We start from the raw sequence: 12,644 nt of genomic DNA on the forward strand, positions 1-12,644 counted from the left end.
AAACAGATTCTTTAAGGGCTCAGGTAAAGAAGCTGTAGAAAAGTCCAGAAAAGACTGGGTACGATTCAGAGGGTAGGTACCTGATTCAGAAAGAGAGGGAAAGAATTAAGAAGGAAAAAAATTAGTGTAAAATGAGCAAGAAATAGTAAGTCTCAAACAACAGACAAATTCACACTTGGGCAGAGGAACAGTCATCTTAGTAGTCACAGAGAAGTGAAGCCTTAGGGATGTGAATGAGCCCTTGGCTGGAGGACAAGGGTGAAAATTTGCCCTTCCCAGTTCCCTGTGGCAGCAGAATAGCGTATGAAAATGTGAGGTGAGACTGAGGGCACAGGGTGAGACCAACTCAAGTCCATCCTGACACCAACATTGGCACATAGTACTGATAACGTCCTTGTCAAAGCTTTGGAGACAAATGTCTTGGGGTGCAAACTAACCCCAAATCTCCCGGCTATTGCAAGAAATTAAAAAACAGAACCAAAACAGGATTGATTGTATATATGAGGTGAATTACCATTTACCATGAGAACCGAGACCTGGTCCTGTATGGTATGAGAAAGATCTGAATTCTTCTCTGGATGGTAGGATTCTTGCTCTGGAAGCCTGCTGTACCACAGACAAAAGTGGGCCACGCCTACCCTTACTCTGTGAGGCTCGTTTTCATGTGGTTATCGTCTTCTGAGAAGACACATGCATGTTCCTATTTGCTTACTGGAAGCAATATTTAGAATCCACTAGCATTTGGCATTTTCCCCCACTTCAAGAACAAGACAGAATCATGGTATATCCTTTAATTTAAAACCCCCGATTTGAACATTGGATGTGATTACTCACGGATTGCTCTCAACTGATTGTGATTGATTGATTGATGATTGATTGATTACCTAAGGATAGGTAATCAATAAGCCCACGGAAGTGGGAAGCTTCATAAAGCAAAATTGTCTTAAGAAATTGTTCCAGCTAACCAGTTCCCTGTAGTCTCAGAACTTACAGAATGTTCTGCCCCCTGTATTAAATTCTAAGAGACTTAACAATAAATGTTGGAAGAAGAGGAACGATGCCCTTCACCTTTTTAAAAAGTGAGCAGTTATTGGTGAAAGCCACCTACTAAGAGGTTTCCATGGGGGAACAAAGACTTTGTTTTAACTTGGGAATCTTTTCTGGGCTCACCTGGCTTTCTTGAACAACCCTTCCCTACTCTGCTTTGACCTCAAAGCAGCAAGCAGCCAACATCCATCCTCATTAGGAGCTTCAACATGAGCACACACACTCATGTCTCTGACCAGGATAGCTTGCTTCAGGGAAGAAGAGTTATGAACATTGGTGTGCTCTAGAAATCTATGGTGCTCCAAATAGGGCTGTGGTTCTATTTTACATTTGATTTGAGGTACTTTTGGGGAAAGCTTGAATATAACCAGCCCTCACAACTGGCCTTGAGTCCTCCCCCTTGTGCCTGTTATCTGGGACCAGGAGGCCCAAACAGCTCTCAGGCTCGGGTGTGAATAGCAGTGGTATTCCTTCCCATAATTTTATCTCTGATTATCCAAGCTTAAAATGGCATGCTGTATGCCATCGGAAAAGGTATTTCATTCTTTTCCTGCTGTCCTGAGTAATTACTCCCCTTATTTAGATTTAAGATGCTAATAGAGAAATTGTATTAAGAAAAATTTCAGGGTTATTATAATGAACCCAATAATCTTTGTGGGAAAATCATTTTCCTGAATAAAGAATCTGTTTAGTTGAAAAGATATTTTAATCCAAAAATCCTGACAGCTTTTGTCTAAGGAATGAACCTGAATTTAAGTTATAAATTCTTCAACCAGCTACAGTTTGCTTTGGAAAACAAGCGATTGACTTCAAAATGCTCTTTAAAGTTTAACAATTTACTAAAGGGAATAAACATTTAAATAGGAGATACCTTGGATCTTAGAGAAAAATTATAGCTTGAACAAGTGTCATAGAGAAAATCTTTTCAAAAAGATAAAAAAGACTTGGGTTCTGATGTACTGAATTCAAGTCAAAATCATTATCGTAGGCAGCTTTATCTAGAAGGTTTTTTAAGGACTATATATTTTTAATGTTTTAATTACTATTTAAAATGCTTTGTGCGATTAACTAAGATTAGCACCAAAGAAGGGTATTGTAGAACACTGGGTTTCCTCAAGGGCAGCTCTGAGACTACAGGGAACGGGTTAGCTGGGACAATTTCTTTAGACAATTTTGCTTTATGAAGCTTCCCACTTCCATGACATGATCCAATGGCAAACTGGAAAATATGCTGGATTAGACCGGGACCATTTTTGATGAAACAAAATCAGACACTATATCATAATTTTTCTTATGTTTATATGTCGAAATTTTTAAAAAATTTTCATGTACTTATTTAATATTGTATCTAATAGTCCGGAACAGATCAATAAATTCAACTTGGCTCAAGCAGAAAGGGTCTATCTTCTTTTCTGGTATTTTGCTAACTGTGTTTCAGGTATTTACCAGACGAACCATCACATTCATACATATATATTAGGAGATAATTCTGTTTAGAAAGGTTATATGACACACAAAGCTAAAATGACTTCAACAAATATGACTAATAGAGACTAATATAAGAAAGGTAATAAATATGTCAACTATAACATCAGAGGAATCTTAAATATGTATGAGAAGGTGTGTGGAAATAATAGTATCTTTTCAAAATTCAAACTCTGGTGTAGTTTAATAATAGACATCAGAACGTTAACACAGAGGAAGTACTGTCATGAATACATTATGTGCGGGAACGTGGGATAAGAGATCGGCGATGTGTATAATACATTTATCCCAACGGCTTTGTTAAGTGAACTGGAATTACACAGCATCTACCTGGCCTCCTGTAAAGAAAATGGCTTCAAAGCTCGGGGAGGCAGAGGAGTGCGATCAACATAATGGGAGGAAATAAAAAGACAAAAGTTACATAGACAGCATTCGCAAGGAGCGAAACGTAGTGGCATTAAGGGAGTTAAGGGTGTGAAAATAAAAACTCAATTGTTCTCATAAGGTTGGTATAAAAGGATGTGTGACTATTAGCACAGAAAAAGGCATGTATGAAATGAACTCGGGGAAAGATCTGGTCTGTCTCTTTAGATGAATTGCAGGTGAAAATAACAGATGGTTTCTAAAGCAAAAGACTGGATTCATGCTCAACACCATGCTGGCTGAAAAGCTAGGTCCAGAGGAAAAGAACAGGGTCAATGCATAAACATTGTACTTCATATTCTTCCCAACTGCATACATTGTCTATTTTGGTACAGCCTGATATATAGATAACCGCTTTAATTATCTCTGGTAGCCATTCTGTGTGCCAACATCTACTGCACGATAGTCCCTGAACTTTCTACAGAGCAGGGACTAAATAACCCCTTGGTCCTAGAAAGTTCTGATATGTAGCATAATTCACAACGACAAAGTAAAAAAAAAAAAAAACTAAAATTAAAGCAGCCATACAGGGCAGGCCTGGCGAACACTTCACTGTGTTTTGCTGCTGTGCTTGGCACTGCCCACCGTGACTTGAAGAGTAGCAAGCAAACACCTGCACCATCCTACCATCAGAGGGGCCCGTTGGCACACACAGCTGAGGCTGGAAGGTGGCCAGTCCCTGCCATCCTTACAGTGTCAAGATGTGTCCTCTGGTGCTTGGCACGGTCACTGGAGTTGCTGAAAGCCTTCTGGCAGCCTGGGTGCTGGCACAGGTACGGCTTCTCACCCGTGTGGCTCCGCAAGTGAATCTTGAGGTTCTCGAGCCTGGAAAAGGCCTTCTTGCAACCTTCAAACTGCAAAAAGAAAACAAGTTTTAGTTATTGAGCAGGACCCAAATGCTTGAGGCGAGGGAAGAAAAACAACCATTAGCTTGTACTTAGCTAACAGTAAGACGAAATTAAATCCAAACAGTAACAAATATTGCTTCTAAAAATACCCCTGTGTTTATGTGAATTGCATCTTTCTCATAGCACATACATGCCACATTCCATACCAGATTTTGGTCCCAAACTGATTTCTGTGATTACTTATGTCAGAGAATATTCACTGTGAGCCATCTGGCTCAAGCAATAGAAATATAGTAGTAAGTATCTTGAAGGTTTATTAAAAAGTTAACACACTTTTTCTATTTCAAAACTGGTCTACACTGAAGAAAGCAGGAAGGAAGAAAGTTTACAACAACAACAACAACAACAACAACAACAACAGAAACCGAACTTAAAATTAAAGTGATCTATGACAAAAAAAGAAGGCAGGAAAGGTCTAAGACTATAGGATAGGGAAGGCAGGTGCCCACTAGGCTCTGGTCAATCAGACAGGCCCTTGAATGTTTTCTAGGTTTCTCAACTTCCAAATGGGTGGCCATTGCCAACAAGTAGGTTGATGCCAAGCAGTGTTCAAAATGCTTTTTTAAAGACAACTAGGAGACAGAGAAGTCACTTAGCGCTACTTCATTTCAAATAAAGAAACTTCTATTTACTATTCTTGCTGTCATTAAATGTATTATTGTTGTTTATTTTAAACATTTACATTACCTAGATATGAATAAGAGAAAGATAAAAGGTTAATTTAAAAAAATGTGTTTGTAGTTTGCTAATAAACACCATTAATTTAATGAATTCTTCAGGGAAATTATCAGCTTTTATTATAAGATCAAAGTTATGTTAACATTTAAAGAAACCATAGGAAAATGGATCAGGAAAGCCTATAAGTGACAATTTTTTTTGAGGGACATAGCGGGAATGGGGCAGGCAGACATGGATCCAAGTAGGACTGTGTGAGGATGGCTGTTTCCATTCAAAATCAATCGTCATTATGGACGTGCTGCAAGGACCTCGTAAAAAGCCTTGCGTCCCTCACTGACGAGGGCTATGGTCCGGAAGGTTTTAGTAGCTGAAAATTTCATCCTGAAGTAAAGGATGAACTAATAAGTAGAGCGAATGTCACAGAACTCCATCTATTTAAGTTGATCACATTCTGCATGCTGAAGTATTTTAAGAAATTTATGAAAGTTGCACTTATTTTTGATTGAGAGTTATACATGTCTCACGGACATATGTTGGTTTATTTCAATTTCGATATTTTGCTTAAAATAATTTTCGGTGTTTTCCTGATTTCTATTTCACATAAAAAAATAAATTTAGCCTGAAAGAAGGAAGAATGCTGACAAAGCTGACGACTTTATCACAGCCAAGTGTATAATAATGCCGCATTGCTGGTGGGGGGGGGGGTTTCTGGAATTTATGGGGCCTTGTTTCTGCAAATTTTCAAATAGATCTCAAGTTTAAGGATCAAAGAGTTCTAAATTAACTCCTAATTCATAGCTAAGAGGTCTCTGCCAAGCACACGTCTGCTTTTAAGGTTCACTCTGAATGAAGAATCAGAGCAAAGACTTGGAGCCCAGTTTATTTTGCTTGGAATCACCTGGCAGAGTGCACTTAGGTCTGAAATGAGCTTGTGGTTTTGGCCATGCTGAGCCTGTAGCCTCATTCCTAGCAAGGCTCTTTTGTAGGGCAGATGTCTTTCTGGGGCTAGTTCCAGTGAGATATACCCAGAATTAGTTGGGCCCCTATCTCTCATCCCTTTTACAGTCACCTCAACCCTTACGGAGAAAGCAACATTGTTTGGGCATCAACGTGAGAGTAGAGACCAGTGACAGCTTAATTAACAGGCTTTCTATGGGTGCCAGATATGTATGACACTTCCCCCGTGTCATGAGAAACCCAGCTATGTGCTGGTGCGATTTAAACTGTCCATGTGCTCACATGTAAGGTACTCGAATCTACCAATTCTTGTTCCTTTCTATTAAATGTCCATTTAAATGTCTGCTTAGAATTGAACTGACCGCCAGCACCACCAATGATGATGACGATGATGAAGAAGATGAAGAAGGAGGAAGAGGAGGAGAAGAGGAAAAGGAAGAGGAAGACAAAGAGGAAGAGGAGGAGGCGGAGGCGGCGGCGGAGGCGGCGGCGGAGGCGGCGGCGGAGGCGGCGGCGGAGGCGGCGGCGGCAGCAATGGCGACAGGTCTGGCATTCCAAGGTACCAAGTGAGAATCGGCCAGAACACCCTAACTACATGAAGAGACAAAGCTGAAAGACAGCAAAGGCATCCACACAGAATGTGTCAGCAAAAAAGACAATCTGAAAAATAATGAAAATCCAGGTGATGTCAGAGGTTCCCTCTGTAACACGGTGGGCCAGAAGGGAGGATAGCAATATCTTCAGAAGAAACGACTAAAGACAGGGTGTGAGGCCATCCTCAGAAGGCAATTTCATGGATGCAGGAGCTCCTAGTAGAAAAAAAACCACACACACACACACACACACACACACACACACACTCTCTTTGCAAAAGCATCTTTGAAGAATCTCTAGACCCACGTCTTCAAGGACTGGCAGATGGCTGGGTAGAGGCCCTAAAACCCAATGGGTCAGAGTCACCTCAATGAACTTTTGAGAGGATTCTCTAAAGAGGAAGGAGCTGCCGTGCCATTTGCTTCTCTAATAGCATCTGGATGGAACTTGAAAATGAACAATTTTATAATGAAATGTTATCATCCATTATGGGAATGGCCCTGCAATTCAATACAAGAATTCCCTCTCCCTCGGGCAGTTTCACCCCTACATTTACAAGTTCAGTTAAAGGCAAATGCTTTAAAAATAAGCCAACATTCAGGCAGGATAACAAGAAATAATTTCCCAAATAGCTAAAAGTGGATTCCTTAAGAGTTCGGAGAAATAGTTTCCTCTTCACCTTGTTATCTTTCGTGACCTTGACATAGCTATCAGAGGTGCTGAACCTTGCAGATGAACACCTGAATACAGGGAAGTCAGAAGCATGAGGACTATTTCCTGGGTTTGAGTCACAGGCTTTCTCTGTGTGGTTCCCACAGTTCAAGCTATACCCGGAGAGCTAAGATACACACTGCCAGTGAGCTGCTCTATCCCTGCTGTGGTTCGACGCCTGCAAAACTTCAATGCTCTGGCTCAGGTCTTCTCCCTCCTGAATCAGCGCTTAAGTCTTGGAGCCAAAGACTAGTAACTCATAACTGAATCACATGTCCTGGATGCCCTTAAATCAAAAGCAGATAGAATACAGGAAGATGAAGAAAACCAAACCATAGTCACACTCTTTTCTTTTCTTTTTTTTTTTTTTTTTTTCCGGAGCTGGGGACCGAACCCAGGGCCTTGTGCTTGCTAGGCAAGCGCTCTACCACTGAGCTAAATCCCCAGCCCCGCAGTCACACTTAAAGAGTTCAAAATGGAAGGAGGAATGAACTTAAGACTTAAAAAAACACACAAACTTTTCTTTAAAAGAAAACACAAACAAGCAGTGGCAGGGCTGGGAGAGTGGACATGGGATCTGGTATCCACTAAATACTTGGTCCATGCTAAACATTTTCTCTTTGTTATGAATTTGATCGAGATAGCATCTGCCCCCTGAACAAACCCTATGATCGCGGTCCACAGAAGTTAGGAGGCAAACAGGAATACAACCCAGTGTTTACTTATGCGAAGACGATGGGAGCTGAAGAGGGTATGTATGTCTGGGCAGGTTATACATGAGAAGGTTACACACCGGGACAGCTACTGTCTGAGCAAAGGCCCTCAAAGCCATGATGCCCAGACTAGAATCAGCATCCTCAGGATAACTGCTGGAAAAATGGATTTTCTGACCCTACCCCAGAACCTAAACTCTAGGGCCCATCTTCATGAGTGGGAACCAGTGCTCTAGATATGATATCATTCTCCACTGCCTTATGCAAATCACATGACAGGAAGTGTTTTCAGAATTCACTGTTTCTACTTCAGGCCCAGTCATCTGAACTTGTAGAACAGCATCTACCCTAGGACTCAAAAGGGACATCCTCTGCAAGGCAGGCTAGGGTAGCATCATTCACAAGCATATGAAACCAAACTCCCAGAATGCCACACTCTCATTAGAGATTCTTTAAACCTACAGCTTCCATATCTGCCGCCAGGTAGATGTCTGGTTCTAAAACAGGGACGCCCACCAGCTCTTACCATGGCTCCTGACCAGTGAAACACCTCACACTGTGACTGCCCATGACAGTCTCCTGCTGAGGAAAAGCACTGGGAGGGAGCCACATCTTACATCTTCGAGAATTGGTGAAATTGTAGCTGTGTAGGAGAATAGAGCTTGAAACTCTCCAAGACAGAACTTTAAAATCTCATGGGCCTTGAAAATACTTCATGGTATTGAAGCCTCATTCTAAGAAAAATCTCCTTGATGCTGGTTTTAAGTAACAACTTTAATTAGACATTTTCAAGTTCCCTCAGACCTAAGGAACCTTAGCTTGCATCGTTTTGCTAATTTAGAAAATTATTTCATATTTAAAGAATCAGACCGGACTGCAATCATCATTACTATATTACTGGCTTGATTACAGATTGTTGACATTCAGTAACATTCAGATGACCTTTGAAATATTACTTTCTCTTTCTATTAGAAGCTTTTGTGTAAGGTTCTAGAAATGAAAGGCTCATTAGACACGATTAAAATGGGATTTATTCCATATGTGTAACCAATAATCAAGTCGGATATTATCCCCTCCCATAATCAGCTACTTGGAGTGCCAAGAAGTACAAGTTTGTATTCAAAGCAGTAATAACAGCGAACCTTCTTTATCAGGTTTCTATACCATTGCTAATATCAACAAAACCCAAACAGAAAGAAGTCTACGATGCTGGAGAACTTTTTAAAAATATACATTTGATTTTAATTAAGGCTTGGTGTTTATGACCCTTGGCGGTACATACTTTTACAATTCCACCAGTCAAGACCAATTAATCCCATTAGTGTTGGTTGCCACTGTGAGATTGGAGTAGAATTGGCTGATGGATTAGGTGCTAGCTTATGTCTCAGCGCACTACTCCAAGACAACAGAGATGACAGGCTTCCATGGAGAAGTCAGTAAACATTTCTGATGCCCTGGCTACAGTCATGGTGACTCCCATAGTAAGTCTAGGAGGTCAAGTTCCCTTGCATTAATTGCTTCCTTCAAAGGGTGTAAGGTTTCTTCTGTGACTCTGAAAGGGTCCAAGGGTGTGAAGCAGTCCAACAATTGAGAATTCTGATGAATGCACTCAGGTAACAGTTGACTTCCAGAGATCCTTCTCAACTTTATGTGCACGTGAGTTCATGCAGGTCTTAAGATGAAGTCCTAGGTCTTCCAGCGGAGAGTGGGCACCTGGGTAATGCCAGCAGATGCCCAACACTCAGAGTTTACACTTGGAGATGCAGGATCCTGGGGACGCTTCATGATCCTCATCATTAAAGTGTAGAGGGTGGTGGAGTTTAGAAAAAGGGAAAGAAACATTAGAACTAAAGAAAAGAATAAAGACAAAGCCTTTGTTTAAATGAACCAAAAAGAATCATCTATCTTTTCGAACAGTGCAATCTGATTGTAATTAATGTAGAAGGGAGAAGAAGGAAAGTCAGTTTAAAAAACAAAAGGATGAAATGCAAACAGGAAAGACTTGAGAAGCACACTGCAATCACTAGGGTTGAATTCCCTTCAGTCACTCTCCATCTGGGAACATTCTAACTTTGTGTCATTCAACTCAGTTTCTGTTTCCAGGCTGTTCTAAACAGCGCCGAATGCTCCTCCAGCAAGCCTTGATACTTAACACATCAATCTACAGGAAGTGCCACATAAGCCCATGTCTGGTTCACCAGGTGACACAGAGTTCCTGTCTGCTCCCTGTTCCGTTCAGCTTGGTAAGTGTGCATGGATGACAAAGAATGGGTCTCTGCATATTCTCACTCCTGTTCCCAGCCCAGTCGCCCTCACGTTCCCAGCACCGTGCTCACGGAGGTCTGCCTGACCTTCCAAGTGATAAGAGGGAAGATCTGATTTTGTACTTTGAAGTTTTGTACAGAGTAACAATGGCCTCGTTAGAAGAAGACAAAAGGTCACAACGAACACTGTTTTTGCCTCAAAGAAACTCAAACTGAGCCCCTGAAGGGTCATGGTATCCAAAGAGAGCTGCGCTTGCCTTGTTTATGACAACCTTTAAGGTCCGGCTAAGGGCATCAGGGGAGAAAAAAAGAGCTCTACGGCATGGTTCCAGTAAGTGGCAGATTCAGTTTGTGCCTCTCATCTGCATCCCTAAGTGGTCCACTGTTCATATTTATCCAGATTATCTGGAACTATTAAGACGTTGCAGAATGACTATAAAACCCATTCAGCAATGTTTTCCTAAACAGCACTAGGTTCCAGTCATTGTTCCTTCCCTGTTATTCTGGTGTGCAAAATGAATCCACTACCCAGCTCATAAAGCCTTTCCTGGCTTGTTGGACTTCTTGTTTCTTGATTAGTAAGCAACGTGTATAAATAAAGCAAAGGTCACCCGATTGGGGTCCATATATGATCTTTATTGGTTTAAGGTGATTCATTGCTTTTGACCACTCTGGGCTGTGGGACACAGCTGCACTCTAAATGAGGCAGTAAAAGACGTAAAACGAAGCTGGGAAATGATTCTGCAGGGGCTTCGTGACAATGTGGGGGAAAGCACGCTACTTCTGTGCCAGCAACTGAACCATACTGGATTTTTATGGAAATTATCAAGTGTCTGGATCTTAACAATGGAACGGAACCAGGGTTAAATGGGACGTCATTGTCGGCATTATATTCACAGCTACAAAAGGAGTCTGTTGAAGTAGACCCGATCTATGTAAAATGGATGAAGAAGTCCTTTTCAGACACCCACCAAATATTAGTATTTTGATATACATATAAGATAAATGTGTATATTGCCATGTTGTATCAATACATGTAGTAAACTTAGAACCTCGAGAAAATTACTATTCCTTTGACCAAGTAAAACAATGAAACACTGGTTGTGTGAAGATTTTATTCACTACCACCGACCTCACGCAATCTGTGACTGCCCACAGGATCTTATAGTCTTCAGGGGCTGACAAGATCACAAAGAATGCATATTGGCTATATGCCAGTAGAACAAATAGGAGTGTGAAACTAGTTGAGTATAAAATTATTTAAAAGCAACTAAATTCTTTAATTTTCTTTGTAGGCATCACTGAGTAACACTTAGCTAGGCATAATTTTGACCCTTAATGTATACATACTGTATATATTATATGAATTCAAACTAAGAAACAGCAAAAAATATGTTTATAAAACCTCCAGGCACCCAATTTTTTATTATTTCCATGCAATCACAGACATCATGGCTTTCATGAAATTCGTCTCCTAACATTGTATTGATGCATGCATATGTGATACTTTATATGTGTTCAAGGTTCCATTTTGCCTGCTCCCTACACATGGTATTAGGCGCAATGCTTCTGTGAAATATATAACAGTAAACAAATAAAAGCAACAGTCAAATGGTTTGCATCTCTATGGTAAAGGTGCTTTCCAACCTTAACCTAAAAGTCAATAGTGACCAACTACTGTGGACATACAATCAAAAGTGACCAGCGCCTGCTCCCTAAATGGGCCTGGCCTTACTGGGCTTCTGAACATCCAGCATGTCCCTAGGCTCTGTGGATGGCACAGGGGGAAACATTAGGCTCAATCTTGCCTTACCAATGCTTCTAGGATACTCCATGAGATTGGCACAAGCCAAGTCAGCTTTAACACTTTCTTATGATTTTCTGTGTGCCAAAGATCAGAGCTGAAGGATGGGGATACTTTAGGCAATAAATATTACATTTTCTCTGCAAGTGTGCCTCAGAAATATGTTTTGAACATTTATTTAAAGGACATATAAGGATGAATGAATAAGAAAGAACTAATAAAAATTAAAAGAAACGAGGGGGAGGGAGAGCGAGTGAGAGAGAGAGAGAGAGAGAGAGAGAGAGAGAGAGGCAGAGAGAGAAGGAAGGAGGGAGAAAGGGAGAGAGAAGGGGAAGGAGAGACAGAGAGACAAAGAGACAGAGAGAGAAGAAAAGAGAGAGAATGAGAGAGAGAGAGAGAGAGAGAGAGAGAGAGAGAGAGAGAGAGAGATTGATTTTGACTCTGCAGGTCAAAGAAAGGAAGGGGCAAGGGATGCAGTGAAGCTTAAACCTTTACATTTGGTCCCAGGGCCCTTCTCTCTTTCCTAAACCCACACCCCTGCCTGGTTCTAGTGTGACCCAGATACCCAACCCTTTTTGAGATCTAAGTTCTTTTGCTTCCTGCTTTGTTCCTGTGCAGTGCCCTCTGCTGGTAGACCCACAGAGCCAGTTCCTTTGGGAGGCTCTCCTTTTGGCTTTACCAGGACACTTTGGATCTCTCCCACACATGCCCGCCACTCTGCTTATTTCCAGGAGCACACAGAGGCATACTGATTGGATGGTTTGTTTCTCTCATTGGGCTATGAGCTTTATGAGGACAAGGAACTGAGTCTTGCTAATCTTTTTTATTGCCAACACTAGGTACGGTTCTTGGCATATACTCAAAGTGATCATACATTATTTGCTAAATAAATGTTAAAATGAAATGGAGAGCTGAACCCTTGTAAGAGAGCATATTGATTTCCTAGACTTCCTTGTGTAGTGAACTCATTAGGGCCTTTTAATTAGGGAGTAAGCCAGTTACTACTTGCAATGACATCAAAAGCTAACCTCTTAGAAACTATAAAATACATTTATAGGGT

General features: G+C 41.0%; 1 protein-coding gene across 2 annotated transcripts in view; it reads right to left on the reverse strand.

Annotated features, from left to right (window-relative positions):
- Positions 1-12,644, reverse strand: part of Glis3 (GLIS family zinc finger 3) — a 423,182-nt gene that overhangs the window by 95,417 nt on the left and 315,121 nt on the right. For both annotated transcript variants that reach the window (NM_001432483.1, NM_001432482.1), the window contains 1 exon segment: positions 3,648-3,809. In NM_001432483.1, the coding sequence (NP_001419412.1) occupies positions 3,648-3,809 (162 nt within the window).

The sequence above is a fragment of the Rattus norvegicus genome, chromosome 1 (genome assembly GCF_021556685.1).
Source record: "Rattus norvegicus strain SHRSP/BbbUtx chromosome 1, alternate assembly SHRSP_T2T, whole genome shotgun sequence".
Classification (NCBI taxonomy): domain Eukaryota; kingdom Metazoa; phylum Chordata; class Mammalia; order Rodentia; family Muridae; genus Rattus; species Rattus norvegicus.